Source organism: Syngnathus typhle, linkage group LG7 (genome assembly GCF_033458585.1).
Source record: "Syngnathus typhle isolate RoL2023-S1 ecotype Sweden linkage group LG7, RoL_Styp_1.0, whole genome shotgun sequence".
Taxonomy (NCBI): Eukaryota; Metazoa; Chordata; class Actinopteri; order Syngnathiformes; family Syngnathidae; genus Syngnathus; species Syngnathus typhle.
Window position 1 is genome coordinate 13,811,955 of NC_083744.1, and position 24,579 is coordinate 13,836,533.

The following is a 24,579-nucleotide window of genomic DNA, read 5'->3' on the forward strand; positions in this document are numbered from 1 at the left end:
ACAGTATCTACCCAAAAATTTAGAGATGAAAAATTAACTTGGACTCAATTCTTTGTTGAATGGTTACGTTTGTTAAAGATTGGGTCACAATTCTGCGGCAGCACTTTAGGTTTTTATTCCTTAATCTAACACACAGTAATTTTTAAATCCAGTGACGTGCAAAGCGTCTTCAAAAGATGACCGCTAAGAAAAACAGAGGGGGAAAAAAGCCACATTTGGGTTATGATGAATCATCCTTCAAATGCAAACCCCAAATTGGGACACAGTATAGTTTTGCAAGCAGGACAAACTTCCAGCGTCATACCTCCAAAGTTTCCATAAGCTAACGTGACAGTGAGACTTTTCTGTAAACGAGCCTCTGGCTGCCTTCCAGTGTGCCAATACAGAAGCTGCTGTGATAAAAAAAAATCACACATATCTGACTTTAAACAGGGCTAGCAAAGCCAGTATGTGCTCAAGATCAGAGCGTCACATTAGCTCTCCATAATGGGAACCAGCTGAAGGCACACACCAGCAGACTTCCTGACTGGACTGATTGATCCATTCCAGTCCAGACGAACCCCCCCCCCCCCCTTCCCCTCTGAGTGTAGGGTCAGAAAAATGCATTATCCAGATGCTGGCTCTCCAACCAATTCCGACCTCCACGCCCAAATCCAGTGGCACGAGCTGCAGACATAAACACTCACACTCACTCTTGCACTTATTAACGTACGCACAAGTCGTGCAGCCGTTTCGACTTTTATAGCAATTGATAGTTTCTCCTCGGCCTGCTGGCTGAGTCAGCCCGCCCGCCACCGCGCTACCGTTGAGGGGGCCCACCCTGCCCCACCCAGAAGTCTCAATTGGGAAACCATCCCTGAACTGAGTGCTCGCTCACATACAGTACTGCAATAAACCACATATGAATTACAACACAGTGGAAAAAATGTAGTGGACATGTTTGGTTTTCCTTTATGGAAAACCAAACTGTGTCCATACTTTTTTTCTGTTTTCAGCATTGATTCTGCAAAAAAATTACACAACCAGTTACCTTAATGCTTTCTGCAGTCTGGTAGAGCAAGAACCAGTTAAATTACGGAAAGGATCCAGATAAAAATGTTATCATAATTTATTACAAATGGTCTGCTTGCATTTAGCCGAATAGACCGTAAAAGAGCAATATGGCGTCTTATTCAGACATTTTTTGTTAACTCTATTTTCCACTCCAGTCTTACTCTGAGTACATCAGAACTAAAACAGCTCAAATACTTTGAAAGTATGTCAAAGTAGATTTGTAATGATCGAGTGGATCCTCCAAAATCCAACTCCCAGCTCCACCTAGAATCAACTCTTAATCACAGCTGACCCAACACGTAAAAGTGTTCCGATACTTTTCCTGCACCGATTCTATTTTCATGACTTCCTATGAGCAAACTTGATTGGAAAATCCAAAACGAATCATCGGTGGAGCGGGCAGGAATGGGGTCTATTTCGGTTCCAATGGTAATGATAGGTTGGTTTCTTGCACACTCATCCACACGAGCATTTTCCAAAAGCAACACGTCGTCACTCATTTTTTCCAGCTAACGGTGCCGTCCGCATTGCGGGACGCTTCCATCCCTACTCGCGGATTACGAGGTTTCATCGCGGAACACCCTTTTCAACTTGAACATCGCTTTCTCTGGTCTGGATAATGGTTTAAACATGTGGTGGCAAAGTCGGGGCAGATGTGCTCAGTCCGGATGTTGCCGGGGGAAGAAATCGGAGGTAGCACCTTTTGATTGTGAAAAGTTAAACCGATCTCTTGACCTCCCCCCCCAAAAAAGACAAAATCGAGAATATCGTTTTATTTTTATCACTGGAAAGACTTTTGCCTAATAGTGCGGAAGCTCTCCATTTAATTGTACTCGGGACTCGGCTTTGCCGCAGTCGCGCTCGGACTAAAATAGCTGGAGAACTGGGTGGGGAAGTACGCACGCCTTTGGCTGCTGCGCCCACCTCTCCGGCCAAAGCTATTATTTCAGTCGTGAAAAGCTCACTGTTGAGCGCGAATCTTATCACAGATGGGAAACATTTGTGTCAGAGATAAAGGGAATTCAGAATCCCTTCAATTCAGACACATTATCCAGAACAAGGCCTGTTATAAAAGTTAAGATCACGACAGTGCACCCTTTGAAATTTCACCAAATTCTCTTTTCCAGGAGTTCGTCCCTGCTCTGCATATTGAAAACAAGGAAAAAGGCAAAATGCATGAAGTGCAGAGCCAGCACAAAAAGCAAAGTTGCCAAAAGCACAATGATCAAGATTTCCGGATTTGAATGAGTGAGTATTTGAGATTTTTGTCACTTGTGATTTCTGCCAATATTATTCATTAAAAAGGGGGTCCTCAGTTTACAACGTCCTCAAGTTATAACACACGTCTCGTATATATATATTTTTTAATTTATATATTTTTTTTGTATTTCATCTCATATATTTAAAGCCTCATATATTGAAAGCGGTTTTGCGTCGTAAGCGTCGTACAAACTAGTTCCCGCGCGCAGCGAAAGAATACCCCGCGAGATGCTCTGGACCGAGGAAGACGCCATTACCCGCTCACATGATATACGCCATTTTGGACTGTTGCGTCATCTCTCTCTTGCAACACCCCTTGCAAGCCAACCACAAGAATAAAGGTAAGGAATTGTTTTTATCTTTTTTTATGACTGTACTGTTTCATTTTATTACTGTTCCGACTTGCACCAAAATTCGTTTAATTTCGCTGCGTAGGAACGGATCAACGTCGTAAACCGAGGACCCCCTGTGATAACTACAGAAATCGAAAGATTCTAATGGCTGTTGTCAGGTGGAATTCTAAATCCCCAAATCAGCACTTTTCATGTCGCCAATTACATTGCATCGTCAAAAAAACTACTCAGTAATTTGTAAAGCTTATGCCCATGCCTGGGCTGGCCAATCGTATTGATTCATAAAAAAAAAAAATAGATATGAAATTTACCAAACTGGAGGTTTCGGCCTGACGCCAGCCAATTATTGGAAGGCTTCTTTGGCCTCAATAGTCCGGTCAATGTTATGCTTGTTAGCTTTGTGCATTGGTCAAATCATTCAAGTTGCTCAACCATCGACCCTCTCTACCGAAATGATTATTTTGTATGGATTTGGATTGTATACGAGAGGGAAGAAAAAAGTTTGCTGTCTGAAACTAGTCTTCTATTTGAAAATCGATTGAATTCCTGATGCGGACTGTCCTCTTTGTTTTGTGGCCAAGCGCTTCTTGTGACAAGGGTCATGAGTCTGAATTGGCGGCGGCGGCATCAGCGCCACGGGTTCCTGCCTTTTTATTGCTTACTTGAAACTCCAAGATGCCTCCGAGCTAACAAACAAAAACTTGATAAAATACCCTCGGCAACTCTGCGGCAGCAGACTCGTGGGCGTGAAAAAGAAAAACAAGCGGCAGCCTACCTCGGAATGAGTGAGAGCTGCCGCTGTTTTTTAGCACACGAAATTCTTTTTACATCCAATTTGCATTTAGATGATAAGAAATCCACGGACTGTTGTTCCGACAACAAAGTAATTATAAGTAACGCCGCACCCCATTGCCTCTGAGTGACTGCTGATATTTCTATATTTCTTTGTTGGGGAATATGCTCTTATTAGGCCATTTCTTAATTATGTGTGAGCGGGAGGATGGATGGGATTCAAATATAAGCAGGTGGAAAATGGCGCAGAATCCCTGTATAGTTGATATCTGCCATGTCCGAAAGACAAAAGCAAAAAGCAATCGATTAGCATTATAAACGTAGTTTCTAAGGATGCGTCGCTAGGCTTAGCCGGTTAGCTTGCTAGCATCACAATGGAACGCGTTGTGTTGTTATTGGCTCCTTGTCTCTCGTCCGTTTTGCTGGGTGTTGCCAAAAATGTTGTCAATCATCTTCCAAAACCTTAATATCCAAAATCTTAAACTTAAAGTAAACATAAAAATAAGAGACAGCATCGGTCCCTAATGTTTACATTAGCATGCTAGCGTCAAGGTGTTTATGTCGCTCCCAGTTTAACTTTAAAACTCACAAGTGAAATCAAAGAAATGAAACTTATTTTAAATGTTTAAACAAAGCATTTCAGAAGTTTGGTCGCATATCACTAACTTATGATCAAAACTGTTATGAATGGAAATTAGTATAACAAACTGCTATTTTAACACTCATGCTTCAGCAGCACATCCAACCAGAGTCTCATGATTATTAAAATTGACGCAAGCTGGACTCGATAGTTCTACCAGTGACTAATACGCTTGAAAGCCTTCTGGCGATAAAATACCAACGTACTGAAAGATTCAGTCGCCGTGCTAAAGAAACCATCACGGACGTTCCCATCAAACGTCGGCTGTCAGGACGCGTCTGCCGATCCGGAGCCTTTCATCCATCATCATCGAGACAAAGCCCTTTATCTTGCCGCAACGCAATTAAAGTGTACTGATGGAAGTGTCACACGAGCGTGAGTCATTAGATGGTACAAGCAAGACACGCCGCACCGCACGCACAGATGGCGTGTGCATAATGGCATGCGCATTTACATACAGAAATGAATGTGGGCTATTTTTAGATAGGCTGTTGCTGTGTTTGTCTTGTCACAAAGTGGCTCCGCTTTTTTATTTTACAAGACCTTGTTGAATTCAAGCGTCGCAGGAGCATAATGAGAGCTCATTGATAGGGGCAGGCCACTGAACGCTGGCCAAAGGCAAAGTAAAAAAATGTCCATTTCATTCAGCGCTGGAGGTGCGAGATCCACTCAGGCAGAGTTGCGGTCGCCTATACTTAAGAACCAAACAAAGCCCGGCAAGAAAGTCAATGCTCACTTCAGACAAGCCAATGGGAACAATCACTGCAAACTTGTTCTCAACAAATAAGTGAAAACATACTCCCCTGAGGACAAAGTTTGTTTTCTATAAAGACCAAAAATAAGTTTGCTTGCTCCCAAAGCCACAAACTCATCAAATGCATCATGTACCGCCTTAACGCTCCCCTTCAAAAATATTGGAACAGGCGAGTCAATTGCTTCATTTTTGCTGGACAAAACATTTAAGCTTGACAACAAAAGATGAATGAGACAACAGGTCACTTTTTTATTCCTAGATATTTTGATTCTCAGATCATATTCGCAACAGTGAACGTGCCGCCGTCTCTCGGAATCCACTCGTTTATCATATACGTCATTTATAACATTTGCAAATAGAAATTTGGAAATATGTATGTATTATTTTAAGTGTGGTATTTCCATATTTCCAAATAAGATATATGTATTTGGTGGTGACATAAAAGCACGTCATGATGTTGCTTCTGGACATCCACTAATAATAGTAAACTTTCTTTTCTTCACCCTTGTCCTTTTTGCCATGTTTCACTGCTTGTGTCACACATCTCATGATCAAGATTTTTACGATATTCGCCTTTTGTTCACCTCCTTAAGTAGTGAGAAAAACAGTTTGGTTGTTTTGATTTGTTCTGCTCCCGCTAGCTCGCTAAAGTTTCATTTTGGTTCTGAAGAAAACTATTGTTTGAAGAAATACTTTAGAAATAAAGGAATAAAAACAACACCAAATTAGGACGGGGTACGATAAATTTTACGCCAAGTGACTCGTAACGTAACACCGCATAGTCGAAAACTAAGTTACGGTGACAAAGTAAGCTAACGTTAGCGTGTGCTTTGTTGTTAACGTCGGCTACATTGTATCACATTGAAGGCTGTTCCGATACTCAGAAAGGTACCAAAGAAATAAGCCAAGGTATGGTCGAATGTTTCTAGAATCCTAATTACCTCATTTAAAACCTCAGTGTCCAGTGAGTGGTTATAAAATTGATTCCCCCACAGCTTGAGTTAAAACGATCGACTTCTTCCAACTTTCTCTGCTCGTTCATAAGAATTCAACGCTTGTATATAAAGAATGTTCAAATACACCGCGGCACCTTGCACTTCACTCAAACAGAGAAGACGCTTTAATCTTGGCAAAAAAAAAAACCCCACACACACCCTTGATCTTAGTCATGAAGCCAAGGTGATAATCCCCATTTGAGGTTAGAATTTGGGCCGGGCTGGGATTTAGCAGGATTACGAAAGGTTTTCTTTGCTCTTCTTGTGACCTCCTGGTGCACACCTGCTTTTTTTTTTTGGATCATTCATCAGATCAAGTCTAGCTTGGCTGAGTTTCAACACCGAGAATTGCCATCAATTATTATTCAGTCTGGGTGAAGAAACACTTGGTTAATATTAATTTTTTTTTTTTTCTCAAGACTTCTGTCATCATTTATGGAAAAGCCGCATATGTCCGCTTGCGAAAGCCGCGGAAATGAACACGGGGGGGGGGGGGGGGGGGTGTTGCTGTGATGTTTTTATTTGCGGTAATTAAATAAACCTGGCAAGAAGGTCACTCGTGCGCAGATGATGATCACTAATCTGTGTCGCGCTTTGAGTGATAAATGACACACATGTTCTTTATGTGTCATGCAAATAACCTTTAAAGGTAAAAATGAGGGAGCGGAGAACTGTGAATGTCAGCATCGTATACATAAAGGAGATATCCGGGATTTCTGGCAGCCGTACGTACAACAAACTCGCATTTGTTCTTTTATTTTGTTTTATGGTATTGAGAAGTTCTAACTGACATGATGATGACAACCAGACACCGGTCCTGGTTTGGGTGTAACGCGACTGGAGGGAATTCGATAGAGACGGAATATTCTCAAATCGTGTTTGCCAGTTTGTATTAAGCCACGCATTTATTTTAGTATTAGTTTGACTTTTTTAATGTTTGGAGAGTTTGTCAAGTGCGAGAGAAAACTAAGGTCGCTGTCGTAATGGGATCAGACTGGAATAACAACGCTATGGAACATTTCGAGTGACCGCATACTTTCACGTCACTTTTTGTTGTGTATTTCAAGATTTTGTGTGACCTCAGAGGTTATTTTTATAATTGTAGGACTGCAATATTTGGCTTGGCTGGTCATCATGGACATATTTGAACAGATGACTTTAGTTTTTATTTATTATTTTAGAATTGTTCTGTCCACTTTTGGTCCTCCCCCTGCACCAATTATCTATTTACTATTTTTTTAGAATTGTTCTGTCCACTTTTGGTCCTCCTCCTGCACCATTTAGCCGCCAGCAGAGAGCGTTTCCATACATGACGTGTGCGCACACTTAAGTCTCCAAATAGACGCCGATGTGTGCGCCCTAAACAAACGAGACTCTGTATTGGCCGCTCGCGCTCAGGTTGCTGTTTTAGCTGTGTGACATTTTGCGTTGTGCCTGTGAGTCATGCGCGAGCCAAGGCGTGGCCGCCGACACAAGCGACTCTCAGTTTCATATTTTGTGTGTGCGTGTGTGTGTTTTGTAATGATTAACACAGCATGAAAGTTGCTGGTAACTCGAAGTGACTGTAAATAAGTACAACATGACTTGGGTTGCTCCTCGTGGCTTGCAGTCGTAAATGATGAGTAACCGGCATGTGGCACAGAGAGCATGACTGCAGGGGGGGGCGTCTCCGGAGGGGGGAGACGGAGACAAACAAACAACTGTTTAAACTCCCATTCACACCTCTGTGGAGTTGAATCTTGGTTTTCGTCTGGATTTGTAAAAATATGTTTTTCTTGTTGGGATGGCAGTGTGTGGCAAACGTTTGCAAAACAGTGGCAAACCGCTCAGTGATTCTGCTCGAGTCGATGAAACGGCGCCACTTCAGTAAGTCAAACAAAAAGTCTTCACATTTCAGACGGCTTCTGTAAAAAGAGCCTTTGTGTCGTCACTTCAAGTAGAGTGAAGGTAAAACACGTGGAAAGAAAAATTCAAGCAGCCAGTCTTGGGCGATGTTAAGTCACCCGCGGAGGTTCTGGCCGACTGTCGGGTCAGGGTGTTGGTCGTGTTTCCAGTAGCGTCACTCGCCCTGCCACACGGCTTTGTGAAACCTTAATCATGTGTTTCACTTTCTTAACCGCCTCTCTGGTCTGCTGTGGTGGCGGTAACCCTCGGAAAAAAATGGCGTGCGGCAGTGAAAGCGCACGTCGGCTCCAGACGGGCTTGCTCTTGAAGGCGGACACGCCTGCCGAAGCGTACCCATCTCTTGCTATTACTAATGAGTCCAACAATTATCTTTGATTGTCCGTCATATTCTGAAAATATTATGCCCATAATCCAATGTAGTCCAGTCTAATTCAGATGGAGGAATAATAGTTGCCCCTTGCAGTAGATAAAGAATATTGTATTATAACATTGTCGTATTGTCTGTCTGTTGTTGCTGTAGCTTTTGTATTCCAACGACTTAAACGGTTATAACGCTGCATCAACGCTAACAACCAAATCGATTGATGTCCTAAGTGGACTAGAACCCTTCCTCTTGCTATCATTCACACCTGTATCCATTTTCCTATTGACGTTTTTTTACGGCGTCTTCGAAAAATGGATCATTAAAACAACAAAGCTAGCACGGCCGTTTCGCTCTACCGTTTGTCCGACTCGGATGCTCCGAGCGCTCAACAAGATTGGCTGCACTCTCTGAACTGTCAGGAAAAAAAAAATCTCCTGGTGAACATGTGTGCAAAACACAGACCAGGTTGAAGTTTAACGGTGCGCCACCTTGCAACAGAGGCCTTTCATTTCCAACGTGTCGGACGTTTTGATCTGCCAAAGCCGTGGTGGAGGAAGCATGATGCTTTCCAGATATGAAAAGGACAAGTCATGTAATGTTGAAAGTGAATCTGATAAATTCTGGCCCTTAGTTATGAATACATTTATGCTTGTTTATGGGAATTTCAATGAGCTCCTGCAACAGAGTTCCACGGGCCAATTGAAGCAGCTCGTATATTTGTGCCTCCTAATGAAGGCCTGGCGCGGCGTAAAGCGCTGCCGAATCCTCCAGCATGCCGCCGAAGGCGCTCGATACCTTCCAGCTGGCGCTCACATGTTCCAAAGATGGTCGTGAAGAAAAAAGGCCAATGGAAATAAACCCATCTGGAGAATTGCAGAGTGGGACGAATCGCACGCTAAAGCATTCTCAGCCGTCCGTGCAAATGTTGCCAAGAAGCCCAAATGTGCTCTGAAGTTGAGTTGTCTGTCGTCTCTGTTTATTTATTTTTGGTAAATGGAACATTTCTGTGATTTTATTTTTTTTCTTCAAGATTCACAACAGGCAAAGCTTTTTTCATCTTTTGTTGTTTTGAGGATGAGTCAAATAGTAATGAACCCAGCCTTCTGTTCATAGTAATATAAAGTTTCAAGTTGATTCCATTTTATGCTCATAAATTCTCCGAAATTTTCCAATGATAACAATTCACATCATTTTTCACATCGCCATTACCTTGTTGCCAAAACAACAAATAAAAGACTTAAGTTATAAAACGTAATCGGCTTATTTTGAACACTGTGGTATTTCAGTGCCTTTTCCATCCATAAGATGGCGCTGTGCTTTACGTCACACGCAGCTGTGACATTTGTGAGAACGTTTTGAGGAGGCGGCGTGGGTCGGGCGTGGCGCTGCACGTGGCGGCGCTTGTCGAGTTTGGCAAACCAATCCCCAACTGCGCATCACCGCACCGTTTTCTGCAAGTCCTCGCTGAGAAAAAGAAAAAGTGCACACTCAGCAGTTTAAACAATATTATTTATCTTCGTGTCACTCAGCAATGCCACTTGGCCTTCATTATTTTTCGGGGCCTCCGCTTCCACATGAGCTCATCGCAAAAACGATTTCAGACGGCGACTACCATCAGTAGTTAATCTCCCGGTCACGGTTAGAACCCGCCTCACCAATTGCCCGTGCGGGATACAGTTAAAAAACAGCTGTGCAGTTTAATAAGCCTGTCAAATGGAATATGTGACGCCGTGTCGGTCCTTGTCGATGTCCTTGTGTGACTTTATGGTCCTTGGTGCTTTGGGCTTTTCCTGCTATCCCAGAGAAAACCGCAGATTAAAATATACAGCGCCGTTGTCACAAGCTGAAATCTAAAGAAAGATTTGCTCATGGACAGACACTAGACAAATACGTGTATAAAAATAGCCTCGCTATAGAAAAGGCCCTATTGTGTTTACGTTATGCGCCACTGCTATTGATAGCGCGTCACGTGGACGGGAATACTCGTCCGTCTTCTCGGCGGGTCAGCTTTTGTTTTCGCTGGGCGACAGAGTTTACATGCCCGTACCGCAGGAACAATACTAAGGGTTGCTTCGTTTCCGTCTGCGGTCGAGGTCACTCGTCGCACAATGGACTGTAGTTGAATGTCAGTCAAGCAAGTTTTGGATCGATCAATGTTTCTACCTTGTTTTTTGAACTCCGAGCTCACATATCTCAGGTTTAGTCACCAAGCTGAGGTTGAAACTTGGAACCAAATCTTCAGCTTCTATGCTGAACTGTCCTTCAGTCTTTTATCTGAGCGCCTTGAGCTTTGTCGCTCGGTGATGGCCGCCTCGCACATTATTGTGACAGATATGAAATCTGCTTTGCCGTCCTTAAGTGCGTGTAGATACACACACTTGCTGACGCGGATTTAGAAGACTCTTGGATTAGTTCCATCCTATTTAAGGACAAGAACGAAACGGTCCTGTGAACGTTCGCCATCTTTTTGTCTCTTGTTCAGTTTTGCTGTATCTCTACAGAGTGACCTGAAGCTCTCACAACTTCTCAGAACACACGGAACCTTTTAATCCTTGCTGATTAATGAAGAGTGACGGACGAGATTCACACTCGCGTTGAATGGGAACTGAACCAACTTCACCGTCAGTAGATCCAGCAGCACTTTTAAATGCAGACTTTACACTCTCATCAATTGCTTTAACGCGATCGTTAAGCCTGAATTAAAATTCCAAAGTAGCCCGGCAGTCACCGCCCCAACATGCTGACCTCGTTTTCCTTCTGCTATTTTTTTTTTCCTGGTCTTCAAATGATGGCTGCAAAATGAAAACGAGTCTAGCAGTTGTCTTCTTGTTTATGGACAAAGCAATCTCCGTCCGGTGAGGTCACAATCATGTAACCGCCGATGCTTTTATGCAGCTGTTCTAGATTCCCTTTCCATGGGAAGCATCTGAAAAGATAATTCTGCTCTTTTCGCTTCCACTCAGCCCGGCTGCAGGCTGGGGAATGTTGAGCTGAGCCGATGTCCGCTTCTGCCTTCGCTTTCCCTTCCATTTGCCAGCTAACATCCACTCGTGTTGTGTTAGCATATGGGCCCGGTCTCCATGTGTAATAAAAATATTGGCGAGTAGGCGATTTCAGTCGATAAGAATTGGCAGCTCATGTTAGGGTTCCTTCACGGTTGCAAATATTTGCGAAACGATCACCAGACGTTAATTTTTTCTTTCTCATATAAAGTTGCCAAAGTCACATTTTGGGCTGAGTTAAGTGACAAAAGCAGAGAAAGCTTTTAGGCGCAGGTATTAATTTGATTTCCAAAGATGAAATCAAATAAGATTCTCATTCGAATTATAGTTTCACTTAGTTTTGTCATCGTAAAATGTACCTTTGGTTAGTTTTCATTTTTTAGAAATGTATTAATTTTTTTTTTTTTTTTTTTTTTTCTCTTGTATTTTTTTTATTTGTATTCATATTCATCCCAACATACCACTAAAATATTTGTACTGTGGATTGCACGACACGTCGATTCCTCACAGCAAACTCATCCCGCAGCCATAAAGCCAAATATGATTTCCAGATCAGCAATGTCGATGGGGCGAATGGAATTCTCGTTTGTTGCCGTTATCGGAAGCCGCCTGCACCTTACAGCAAAGTGGGCCAAATGATTGTATGCCACAAGTTTGGAGGGACGCCTTTGTCCGCTAGATTGAATCTAAACCCCCATAATCCCGTTTTAGGTGAAGTTTGGACCGCGCTGTCCATCAATCCGATGTGAAAGGAGGCCACACACAAACACACGCACACATGTTGTCTTCGCTGGCCATCGATTGCGTCGCCTTTCACTGGAACACACATAAAGCGTAAAGATAAGAGCGCGGGCTCCCCTCCACGGACGGCCAAGTGAGCGGAGCCACAAGCTCCTCCCTTTGCCGGGGAATTAAACTCGCAAATGACGTGACCGAATCTGTCAGGGAAAGACTCCGCTAAGTTCATGTAATATGCAATCTCACTGAAAGATGAATTCATCGTTAAATGTATATTAACAATTTTAGCTATTAAATGCGATAAGTTAACTGCGGTTGATAGTCGAGCAATGAGCAACAATGAATAATAATAATTGTAATAATGATAATAATAACAACAAAGCTGCTTTAATATTCATATTTTTTTCCATACAGGATAATGTTTGGCGTCTTTCATATTGTCTGTCTGTTTGTTGCTGCACCGTTTGTGTTCAATGATGATACATTGCCACATAGTGTTGTGTGTTCAAATTAAGATAGCAAATGTTAAGTCAGGTCAAACGAGTTGGTTTAATACAAAGACAAAAACCACATTAACAAATTTCACGCCTCCGCTTTTTGTTTTTCAAAATCAAAGCTAAAAAAAAATAATTCGAAAAACACCTCATGGCACGACTGGTCTGTTTGTCAAGTGTTAAAGTTCAGGGTGTTTTCTTTGCGTTATTTTTGTAATTTGTGATTCATGATTGGATGGCTGGATAATGTGGCTCCCACGCAAACACACTTGGAGTTTCTCCCTCACACCATAAAAGGCGCAATTACCTTTTGAGTCCAATTATGGACTCTCATCATGGTGGTTTTCCTGACAGTGCCGCTTTATCCGAGAAGCACGTTGAACCCCAAGCGTGTAAAATATTCAGCGTGATTGCACAAGGAGCTTATTGTCTGCAGCGAGCTTGTTGCCTCAGCTCCCCTTGTGCAGCTGTTCCGGGCTTCGCTTGCGACAGCACACTGAACTTGACGACGTACGTAATTTCCTCTTCGCTATTTTAAGATGTCGCTACTGCCATGCTAACACACACACACACACACATGTACTGTACAGAATCCCAAGCCTGTATGGCCTTTCCTAACCTTTGCCCCCGTTCCAAAATGCTAGCTGCCTATGTTTAGCCCTGGTTCGATCCCTTAACCTCTCAGATTAGATTTTGATCCCGACCTGTAACTGGACAGTCAAATTAGCGAGAACACTTAAAAGCAACATCATGCTAGCGGTTTTGACGATGCAAATTACAAATTTTTATTGCCGCCCCAATTGGGCCATGAGTCAACTCAGCTTGGCCCGACAAAGTCACGTGGTGACACTGTTAATATCGGACCCGGACACTTAGTTAAATTCAAGCATGGTAGCCAGTTATTATGTGGATGTAGCATGAGGCCAAGTTTATTGGCCGCCGCCACATGACGAAGCAGCTCAGCCTTCTGATTGTGACTCACGCGGCCCGAGGCCCAGAAGGAGTCTCCCAACTTCCAAATTGATTCCTGCTGGCTAGATTTAAAGACATGACTCATATTCACAAGTCACACTTGACGTTGTTCCCATTGGGGTAGATGTCTCTAAAGCGTAGCGTGACTAGCATGCGCTAAATAAAAAGCACATGCTAGACTTTGACACATTCATCATAAGGCGACTTTCTTGCTAATTTTGTCTCTATTAGGCAAAAAGAAGCAGAAGGACAATTCCAAACGCAAAACAACTCCAGATGTTGGAGGCTTTTTTTTTTCTTTCCCTGTTTCCTGTGAGTCATGCAGCTTTTCCCGCCGAATCACACCAGAGTCCCTTAAAAGCTGAAGTCCAGTTTGTTTCACGAGTAGGCGTGCGCGCTCTAATGCATACTCAAGATTCTTCCAAGTATTCATATCAAGCGAATCCTGCTCGGTCACGCGTTCTTCTTCAGTTCGATAATTCTAAAAATAAAAAAATAATTTGATAAGTAGGAATGCCCTTTACGGACATTTACCGCCGTCATGTCGCCGCAGGCCACACTTGACCTCCTTCTGTCCAACATGTGACAAACATGTTACAACACGTTTCTCAAATGTCATCCTCACTTCTTAATTAGATTGCTAAACGGTTTCCCCGCCACGATGTCCGTTAAACGCGCGTCTTGAGGAAATTAGCCGCCGACAGCGCGGGCGATAGCGAATGTTAAGGTCATGAGCTCGGACGCCGGGGCGTTGTCCATCCCTCACGGGGACATTTTGTGTTTATCGTTTTAATTTATTTTTGGTGATGAAAAAGGCAAGGAAAATTGAACTGAATCTTCTTTGTTCATTCTGGAAATAAATAAATAAGTAGAGCAGCGGCAGCGCAGAGGGCCCTATCGGAACATCTGGTCATGCATAATTCCTTCTTATTGAAAACTTGGCAGTTGTGTGATAATGAGAATTTTCTCTGGCGCTTCCCTTTTGGATGGCTAAAAAAAAAAAAAACTCTTATCAGAAATAAACACGCCAATTGACTTTGTGCGTGTGCCGCTTTCATTTCCAACGTGACCGACTGCGGCTGTGTGTGGGTCCTGCAGGTAAACAAAAGTTTAGTTGCAATCTTTGGGGGGAGATACCCTGACCTTTTTTTTTTTTCGATTTACATTGTGACATTGTTCCAAATGAATGACGCAATTATGTTGCGAGGCTAACGGCGTAGGAATTGAGGCGATCCCCAGAGTGGCGTGATTAGTCCTTGTTCCCGAGCTGCCGGAATGCCGCCGAGCTAATGTGGCGCAGTCGAAAACCGCGGATTTGGAATTCCCCTGCCATCACAAGGCCATGCCACAGTCACGCTTTATTTAAATTAACAACTGAATATCTCAAATTGAGACTTGAGCGACTAAGACCATGCCACAACCACGCCTTCTTTTTTTGTATAATTTTTTTAAATCAACAACCGAACATTGCAAATTGGCACCTGAGCGGCTAAAGCTCTACCGTCACTAAACGCCGACCCCTTATCCGATTGATGTGGATCAGGTTAAAGCAACAGAGGAGTTTCCCGTTCACCTTTCCGGAGTGAGTGAGGTTGCGCGTAGTCCTTGCCCCGAGGTTAAACCGGGACTGTGTGTGGGCCGCCCCCCCCCCCAAAATATAAGATGAGCCGCCTGTCAAAACGGGAGCAATGTGGGAAAGATCATCTGCCCGGGAGGCCTCGAGGTGTTTATCAGCATAAAGCTCCATTAGCAAGCAGGACAAAAGTCTGATCGCTAAAGGCTGACTTCTTTTCTTCATTTATTTTCCCACCGCCAGAAATCGAAACATGTGAAGCGGTTAGTGGCCAATATTTGGAACGGCATTGTTCTGAGCAGCCAGATGGGGGGAAGGAACGTCAGAGTGCAGAGATGACTTGTTCCATTTATGTTTTAAAGTTTGTCTTTCTCAAGAAGCAACACTGAGGCTTAAGGTATATACACATGCTAGGGAGGGCAAAGAATTTGAGGAAGTGGGGGGATGCGAAGGACAGTCACAAAAGAAATAAATAATGACAAGACATCTTTGGGCTCAAAGAGGCCTTCAAAAGGGGGCCGATCTTCGAGCCAACCTTGGTGCGTACAATGAGAAACATCTGCTTAGAATGTGGACGTCTGCGTCTTCAATTATGCGATAACATACCTCGGAGGTTCCCATCTGATGTTTTCTGTCTTTCCGTCGTCGCCCGTTTTGTCCAGCGAGCCTCGCTCTGGCAATTGTCATTCAAATTCTTAACAGAAGCAAATTTGATTGAAAAAGGAGCATATCCATTTGTCACCTGGCGACTAATTAAGGCAAGATGGCGTCTACTTGGGGAATGCCTGTCGTTATAATTCAGTGATGCTAGCTGCAGCTAACCGGAGCTAAGCAGCAGCGGTGGTGGCGAGTGTCTCGTTCAAGGACGCTTTGACAAGTTATTTCTGTTCCACGAAGTGCGATCACGAAGTCTTGCAGCCTGGCTTGCTTCAGGTCAGAATTAAAATTGCACGTCTCGATCCAACAGCTGCCCTCCATAAGATTGGTGGTACGAACGGCCGGACGGCTATCTTTAGGTCCCCTGATGTGATCCGATCCGCTGAATAAAATTAGTAAGATATCACCCACCGTGACTTACCCCCTTCGGAAGTAACTATTGATTCGGTTTTAAGCAGCGGATAGAAAGGAATGGGAACCGTTTGAAGAGTAGTTCTTGTGGACGTTCCTTTTTCAAATAATGCTGTGAAAAGAGATCAAATATGGACACTCTTCAGTTTCCCGTTTGGATTTTGTCCACCACTACCTTGTTTAAACTATGAGGTGAGCAGGGGGTCACCTCGTGCGCCCCTAAGAATAACATCAATTCATCAGTATCTCAAAGCAAATATTGGACTTATTGGTCTTGTGCGTGGGGCAAATACAAGGAAGGGCTCATGTGCACACTCTGGATCCATTTTCTGAAGTTCCTTCCTTCCTTCCTTCCTTCCTTCCTTCCTTCCTTCCTTCCTTCCTTCCTTCCTTCCTTCCTTCCTTCCTTCCTTCCTTCCTTCCTTCCTTCCTTCCTTCCTTCCTTCCTTCCTTCCTTCCTTCCTTCCTTCCTTCCTTCCTTCCTTCCTTCCTTCCTTCCTTCCTTCCTTCCTTCCTTCCTTCCTTCCTTCCTTCCTTCCTTCCTTCCTTCCTTCCTTCCTTCCTTCCTTCCTTCCTTCCTTCCTTCCTTCCTTCCTTCCTTCCTTCCTTCCTTCCTTCCTTCCTTCCTTCCTTCCTTCCTTCCTTCCTTCCTTCCTTCCTTCCTTCCTTCCTTCCTTCCTTCCTTCCTTCCTTCCTTCCTTCCTTCCTTCCTTCCTTCCTTCCTTCCTTCCTTCCTTCCAACAGATACATAAAGCGCCCGTCTTTTTCTGATCCAGCCCCACAACTTTATCTCTTTCCAGTCAGTCAACGAGTGTCTCCCCAATTTTTTCCGCAACCCTTGTTAGCACTTAAATTGAAGGAACGTCGTAATGGTCACAAAAGGCACAGCGCGCTGCCGAGCGCTGCGATGTGTCATGTTCAATTTCAGATAGCGACTCCATACATTGCGCATCGCTCGCTCGGGAGAAAACTCAGAATGCCTGTTTTGCCGTCGTTGCTTCTGTTCTTTTCTCCGTCCATCGTCCTCGGAGGGAGTAACGCAAGGACATAAAACTGTGGAAAAGGTTGTGGGTTGCAGTGCTGCAGAAAATGAACGGAAAATGTTATTACACCACTATCTGGGCTCCTGTTCACTTTTTTTTTTTTTTTTTACCCCAAGCTCTAAATCTGCTTGTGATTGAAGCGAGAGTCTCCAAACAGATGCAGCTTGACCATTGCTCACTTCTTGGCATGCTGGCGACATGCGCTACCTGGCCTCTCACATTTGAAGACGTAAACACATCGGCGAGCAACGGAACCTTCTCAGCCCCCGTACTGACAGCCGGTGGCGGAGATTTTGTCAAGCAAAGGTTACATCTAATTGGGGACGACGCTATCGAGGGGCCAGAAGACAATCTCTGCCGATGAGGAGAAAGTCCTTTGTCAGGCTCTCATCCATTGCAAAGGAGCAAACATGAAGATTGCTTCCAGCTTTTATTCCCGGACAAAGCGACGCTGTGTGCAAATACTTGACTTCACATATTAGCCGCTCGTGGAGCGCTTCACTCCTAGCGTAATTGTGCACTGAAATTTGCGGTGCGGCACTCAGGGGACTGACAGACGGCGCTCCTAGCCCGCCGCTCATCCTGCCAATTCTGACATCCGCTAAATACAGTCTTTAGCTGCTGACAGCATTTCAACTGTCACTTTTTTTTTTTTTAGCCGCTAAGGCTAAAATTTGCACTGCCGACACATACAAATATGCGAAGCCATTGGAATTCGGATTGGCTTTGCCAATCTACAAACTACAAACTAGAAGTACGGTAGCCTTCGTGGGTCAGAAATGTGTTGTTTTAGTGATATTGTTTAGTTAGTTTTAGCGTCCCTCAGCGAACTAAATGAACTTTTCTACAATGGGCGGTTTGATGTTAAATAATCTACGTCAGCACAAAACTCCCACGTTTGACTGCATCAATCTGCCAAAATACCAAAACTCAGTCTAGCCTGCCCCTGCGCAGATTTAGACCGCACCCCATAAAAATTGACCCCTGTGTGTCTAAATGTACTTTAAAAATTGGCTCCAAAAGTTTAATGATGGCCGCACTTTGACATATTTGCCGAGGGTAAACCATTTTTAAAAGCGGAACATTTTTGAACAACATTCTCATAGCTGAAGATATTCTTGGATGATAAAAAAAAATAATTCAGCGTACAAGACATGTATATCTATAGTTTGTTCCCGCCGTGCATCGTGCACAAAGTGTACTCGCCCTGCGGAGGAAGTCACATTGAGCAAAGGTACTGAGGTTGACTTGTGCCTGTGCACTGTGGAGCCATTGTATGGACCCCCGCCTCCCCGTTAAAAAAACTCACACTGCACTCTCACTTTCACCCCTTCTCCACCCCTCCGCCACCTCTGCATGGATACTCAGAAAAAAACCCGTCCCTCGGGGTGTTCACGCTCCCCATGAAAGAGCGATTCTTTGCCTTCATCTTCTCACCTCGCAGCCGCCTCGCTCGCTGCTGACCTTCGACAACAGAACCGCAATGCAAACACTCTCGGCAGACCTTGTATGTGCACAAACTCCCTGGATGGGAAACAGACCTCAAACGCCGGACCAGACGCACGCTTGAATTGCATCCAAACGCTGACGCAGGCTTGGGAATAAGACCACAGAAGGAAGTTCAGATCAAATCTTAAATTCAAACACCATGAAGGAGGGGGGGGGGGGCATTGCCAACGTGGAACAGATGCAGATGGAGGAAAGTGGAGGAAGGCAAGCAGAGTTATTAGCAGTGGTCCATACCTTCATGACTGAGGTCAGTGAAGATCAGCAGGGTCAGGACGGCGCCCACCAGGGCACATTGCAAGGCTCTCATATTTTTCGTGCTGCCAGTTAAGTCCTCCCAGGGTCTCTGCTTAGACACACTCCATTCACCGGGGCCTGAATGACTTTCTACTTTGAGGACCTACTACTGGATACTGTGAAGGGGCCGGGCCGGGCGGGCCGGGTCGGGCCGGGCCGGGGAGGGACCAGGAGGGAGACGCCCTCCTTGACACCCTCCTCCCCATTGCAGAGCTTTCAAACACACTTGCACACATGTTCCGAGGCTGAAGAATGGTTTCCTGTCTCGCTTTCTTTCGCCTCTTCATTTTTGAGACACACTTGTGAAAAATTTGTTTGGATTCCGATTGGATTGCTCCCGTGAGAAATAAAGGAAATAAGAATCTCCAATTATATTAAAAAAAAAAAGAATGTTATGAGACCAATGTTTTCCACAAGCTCTCCACATACATATTTTCACACGCTTTTGTCTTTCGTCACATTCCCGGAGTGACCATTCTCTACCGCTACGGATCGATCAATTGACCGTAGAAATGTTCAACAATGGAGCAACAAATAATAGTATTGGGACCACACAGTTGCACCTTCCCTCCTTTTTGTCTTTGCCGGGTAATTGAAGTGGCCTGCCGGGAGCGTCGCCTGCTTTCTGCAGAGAAAAAACCTTTTTGCTTTTAATTAAAGACCCATCGAGTTGCCAAGCTCTCTCGTTGCTTCTCCCTTGATCAATGTCGGCTTCTTTATGTTTTTGTTCTACTAACCTGCTCCCTGAGCTAATTAGGCTTGGCTTTAGAGCTTCTGGCTTCACATCTCGCCGTTATAGACCCAGCAAACTTTCCCCCCCCCGTTATAAACAACGCTCTTAAATCGAGTGTTGGTACTCACGCACGCCACCTTCCTTGTAATGAGCATGCGCGCTCTCCTGACAAGGATTAGTACTTTCTGCTCGGATGCCAAGATTAAACTTCCTGTTCGCTCGTTGAGTCAAGAGCCTTTACCATCTCACGGTCAACCTTTTGGCAAATTATTCTTACTTACAAGGGAAGTGGGAATATAATTAGAATATTCTAGCGGTGTGGAAAACCTCTTAGAACAATAAATAACTTTATTTTGAACAGAAGAATTAGCATTATTTTGGAATCCAGATGAACCCATGGAAAGCTGACTTAATCTTCAGTGTCATAAATAAGTGGCCTAATTCATGTGTATACCCTGTGCATGGTTTTGTAAACATCAAAGGTAATTTTGGGTTTCAAATGAACCTTATCTACATTTTGGTAAACACAGATTAGCATCATCAGACAATTTAGACTTGAATTATCCTAATGTATGTTTTGATAAATGAATTTCTCATGCCACCCTGTTACTAAAACCTTTTAAGTCATCTAGAAGAACAGAAAAAAAAAGCGTGAACTTAGCGAAATGGCGTCATCAAGCTAATAGCAGTGCATTGAAGACTTAGCATGTACTGGTGAGCAAAAACTATCAGTAGTGTTGTTTTGGATCATTTTACAATATTTACAATAATAATAAAATTAAATTGTTCTATAGATATTTGATTTTTTTGCCCATTTTGTACTTCGACATTTACCATAGTAGCTATGACCGTTATCGTGTACTAGCATGTACTCTTGTACTCAAACTGCATTGTTTTGCAATGTATCCGTAATGGTTCATATGGGACAGCGACCCACTGCCGACAAAGCTGCTAAGGCGCAATGACATGCCAGCTTCCTCGGAGCGATTGCGGCTGTAAAACGACCCGCTGAACGACACATGGCGGTTGTAACCCGACACTATTTATGGCAGACAATCTCCTCCGACAACAAGCTCCTTGATTATTTCAGCATGGCACGAGCCACACGTTAAATCGCTCCCACCCGAGCCTGTGACCACGATGACATGCTCCCGCCTCCCAGAGAGACATAATTCACCCCGGAATCTTTACCCACTGCTAATAGTAAGCCGTTCACGTCACCGCTGGGTCCTCCGATGCGAGCGTCAGTCCCTCAAAGTGATTCAATTTAGCTCCAAGTGTTTCATTAAAGCGCGCTAATAATGTACGACGAGATTCCTGTGGAGTCTTTGATCCAAATGGGGAATTGTTTGCATTCAGCGTGTCCCCCCCAAAAACACATTAAAAGTGTCCTCGGGCCTCAACATATTGAACGCATTTCCCAGCTCACGCTGCCTCGCCGGATGGCTTTTTACATCACCTCATCGGCTACACGGCTCATGTCGGGTCCTCACATTTCTCCCGACATCTGCATCCGCAGTTCCGTTTACGCAGCTTTGCATGTGAGGCCACATGACGACGTCACGACAACGTATCGAGGTAGACTGCCACTCGATATCTGCTTCCAGCTGCGAGTCAAGTTGTTTGACAGATGTTCGAGCATCAAATATGTCCTGTATCATTCTGAATAATAAACACCGCCTTGTATCCATTTCATTGGAAGCAGCTTGCGACATTTGTTGCCTCAAAACGTAGAACGTAAGCATAAAATTAGCGCTCAGACCATTTAAACTGTGTTGCTAACCAAATCAGCAGCAGTTAGCAAACTCATGAACAAATATTTTGAGGACTGGACTTGAAGACATAGAAAATGGATGGCTGTTTTTTATGGCGCTGTTCCTACAAACAGTAACATGGAAATCAACGTCACTTTGGTCTTTTGCGGACCTTCTTGATGAAGCTTTAGCTGTCCATCCAAGTTAACGAGCATGAGGTACACTTATCAGATCTCACGTCTTGGCCTTCTGATGTCATTGACACCAGCAGAAGTTAACTGGGGACGTAGGCCCAAAATAATCACCTCTGGAGGCATCTTTGCTAGGCTCGCCTTTCAGCGCCCCGGCTCAGATCGCATCCTATCCGACCGCCGCCGTGCTCCCCGAAGCTGACGACTTGATTAAGCCACCGCTTTCGTGTCGGTGTTATTCCAACCTCTTTTTTTTCTTCTTCCTCCTGTCAGTACGTGAGATAGAGCCAGATAATCATGGTACTGTTTTGATCGTCATGCGGTGATGGGGAATAAGCACCGTGATAATTAAGCGGGAACAAAGAGCATCGGGGCACCCGCTAGGACGCTACGACGGGTAGCCGAAGAAACCGGTAGTAATTTCTCCCGCTGATCGCCCGTCAACGTGCCCCCGCGTCTGTTGCCTCTACTTATAGCTCACTCGTCATTAGCATGATTGCGCCGGTTAAAGTTCACACTTCCTCCAGTCTGTCCCGGCAGCCCGGCAAAAATACAGACGAGACGTCGGCGTTGACCTGGTTCCCACTCGAGGGACTGAGGGAGATCCCCTACCAAAGAAAACACAGAGCTGATGGAGGGAGGAATGGCCAAGTTGACGTAATTTGAACCACATTTCATCACATTTCAAAATTGGTCTCCTTTAAAATCTGGATAAATCCTGGCAAAAACTGCCGGCGGAATCGATGAATTGATTATTTTTGGCTTTCTTCTTAAGTGATTGCGAAAAGTTTTAAATCAATCTTCGCGTTGTATTTCCTGGGTGACGGATGGTCGGAGCATGACAGATGTCATTTTTTGGGAGCATAATGTGTGTTTCCGCTTTGCTTCCGCTGGCTATTTTACGACCGGCATGTCGACTTAATTGGCTTTTTGAGACACTGTAAAAAGATGCGCGTTTCTTTTCCACTGTGACGATAATTGTCGTTTCAAGCTTTTCAGTCAGCAGCGTTGACATATTTGCGAATTGAGAAAACACGCCGGAGCTTTTAGTGCATTCCGAGACGGCGAAAGCTTAATTTGCAAACAAATGGGCTGCTGTCAGACACACTCTGTCCATTCGTTTTGAAATTCTATCACATATAGGCAACGGTGCGTCCAAAAGATAACAACAAATATGAGATTGTGTGTTAGATATCGCTGAAAATCAACTGTGCCGTAAAATAACAAACAATCGTATTAGCATATAGCGTTCGGTAAAACCATGCTAATGTGTATTTTGTTTGCCTTTCACATGTTTATATATTAGCCTGACTTTGAGTACCACGTCAGTTATAATGTGATTTTTTTAACGGAAGAGTTTAAAAAAACTTAGTTAGTTTCGAAGCACGCCCCGAGAAGAGATAACACTGTCGTATTAACGTTACGTGAAACAATGCTAATGTGTATTCTGTTTGCCTTTGAAATTAGGTAGCCTACTGGTCTTTTATATGACTTTGAGTACCACGTGATTTATAATGATTTTTTTTTTGAGAGAACAGTTGAACAAAAACAACAAGAACAAGAACAAAAAATGTTATTTTCAAAGCATGCTCTCTTAGAGATCACATAGCCTTGAACAACTTTGAATCCACCAAAAGTTGCTTCTCGCTTGAAGTTCCTTCTCGCTTGTATTGAGGCAAGACTTCGACCTACTGAGCGGGAGTAGTGTACGTTTCAGTTTAATCAAGGTCACACGTAAACTTCATAATGGTGATCCAAAAGCATGCAGCAGCCTGCAGCAGGCGGTTCACCAGAGCAGAGCAGGTCAAAACAGGATTTAGCAGTGCCCCCTGGTGGAGGGTCACAAGCACTCAATTGACCGTCCACTTGTGGCGATATTAACGTCTTTGGAATATTTTTTTACCGAGCCTGGTGAGTGTGTGTGATGACAAACCCATGTGAACAAACAATATGCTGAATAAACAATCATTTCCGTCACAAGTGACTGTGTCCAACGGCAGGTCAAATGTCAAGAAGTAAGAAGCGCAAGGTCGCAGTTCAAATGTGTGGGAACGAAATGCTGATTCACGCGTGAATACTTGCGAAATGAATCAGAGATCTGACGTGGGCGAGCATTTTTTCACACGCTCTTTTTAATTGTGGCACTAACAGACTCTGTAGAATCAATAACGGAAGTGAAATGAGAAGTGTGTGCCCTTTGGATGGCTTCAGATTATTGTACAAGTGTGTGGTGTGGGTGTGTTTGTGATCAGAATGATTGACAAATCTCAGTCCAAATCTAAAGAAGTCAAAGTATCTGCGTACTTTCCTTTTCGACGTATTCCCAGGAGGAACCAACAAATTTCCTTTCCTTCTTCCTGCCTCCTTTAATATCTTTCAAGTTTCTTCTTTGGTGATTCCAAAGCAAGAAAAAAGGCCAAAGCGAGGATTTCCCCACATTTCACTTTGACGCTGCCCATTTGTCTGCTGCTTGTTTGATATCAAGTGCAGCAATGACTTTCTTGCTGACCTGAGGGAAATGTCCAAAAAGTTTCTTCTGTAATCGGAAGTTTTGTTATTCCCGACCTACATTTCTCATGTCAACACTGTGACGAGAAAGACGATAGTTATGCAAAAACGTGCTCAGGATTCCGTAGTTGGACGGCAACGTGGCATGATGCACTTCAAAGATGAATTTGGCAGCTCGTCTCTCTTTTGGCAACACTTTTTTTTTTGCGGCAGGGGCCAGCGGTCCTTAATCCGAGAGGCTCGGCGGAAAGGCCAAAGCTTCTCGAACAATCCCCGTTGCGGTGAAATCCAGCGATCAGTCAAGCCCGAGCCCCTCTTGAGCCTCCTCTGGGGGCTCGGGACTCGGGCCAGTCTTTCACAATGGCCTCTAAAGCCCCGAGGTGAAGTGTTGCAAGGTGGCGAAATAAAAAGGAGCAGTCGGAAGAAGCCAGAAGACAATTGAGGGCGAGAAGAGAGACAGTTGAGATTTTCTGGGGAAAATAACTCGTGCTTTATTCCACTGACAATTCTACTCAAGTCTCAAGCAACTGTATCTGAGTCTTTCAACTTAATGAAACAAAAGTACCTTTCTTAGAAAGGTTCTC

General features: G+C 44.0%; 2 protein-coding genes across 9 annotated transcripts in view; one reads left to right on the forward strand and one right to left on the reverse strand.

Moving 5' to 3' along the window:
* cspg4 (chondroitin sulfate proteoglycan 4) overlaps window positions 1-18,911 on the reverse strand; it is a 39,762-nt gene extending 20,851 nt beyond the window's left edge. For both annotated transcript variants that reach the window (XM_061284257.1, XM_061284255.1), the window contains exon 1: window positions 18,750-18,911. In XM_061284257.1, coding sequence (XP_061140241.1) covers window positions 18,750-18,822 — 73 coding nt within the window. In that variant the 5' untranslated portion in view covers window positions 18,823-18,911. The remainder of the gene's footprint in view (window positions 1-18,749) is intronic.
* The window catches only part of lingo1a (leucine rich repeat and Ig domain containing 1a), a 174,731-nt gene that overhangs the window by 24,251 nt on the left and 125,901 nt on the right, over window positions 1-24,579 (forward strand). For all 7 annotated transcript variants that reach the window (XM_061284260.1, XM_061284259.1, XM_061284258.1 and 4 more), the window contains one exon: window positions 2,181-2,301. The gene's annotated coding sequence lies outside the window, so the exon portion shown is untranslated. The remainder of the gene's footprint in view (window positions 1-2,180; window positions 2,302-24,579) is intronic.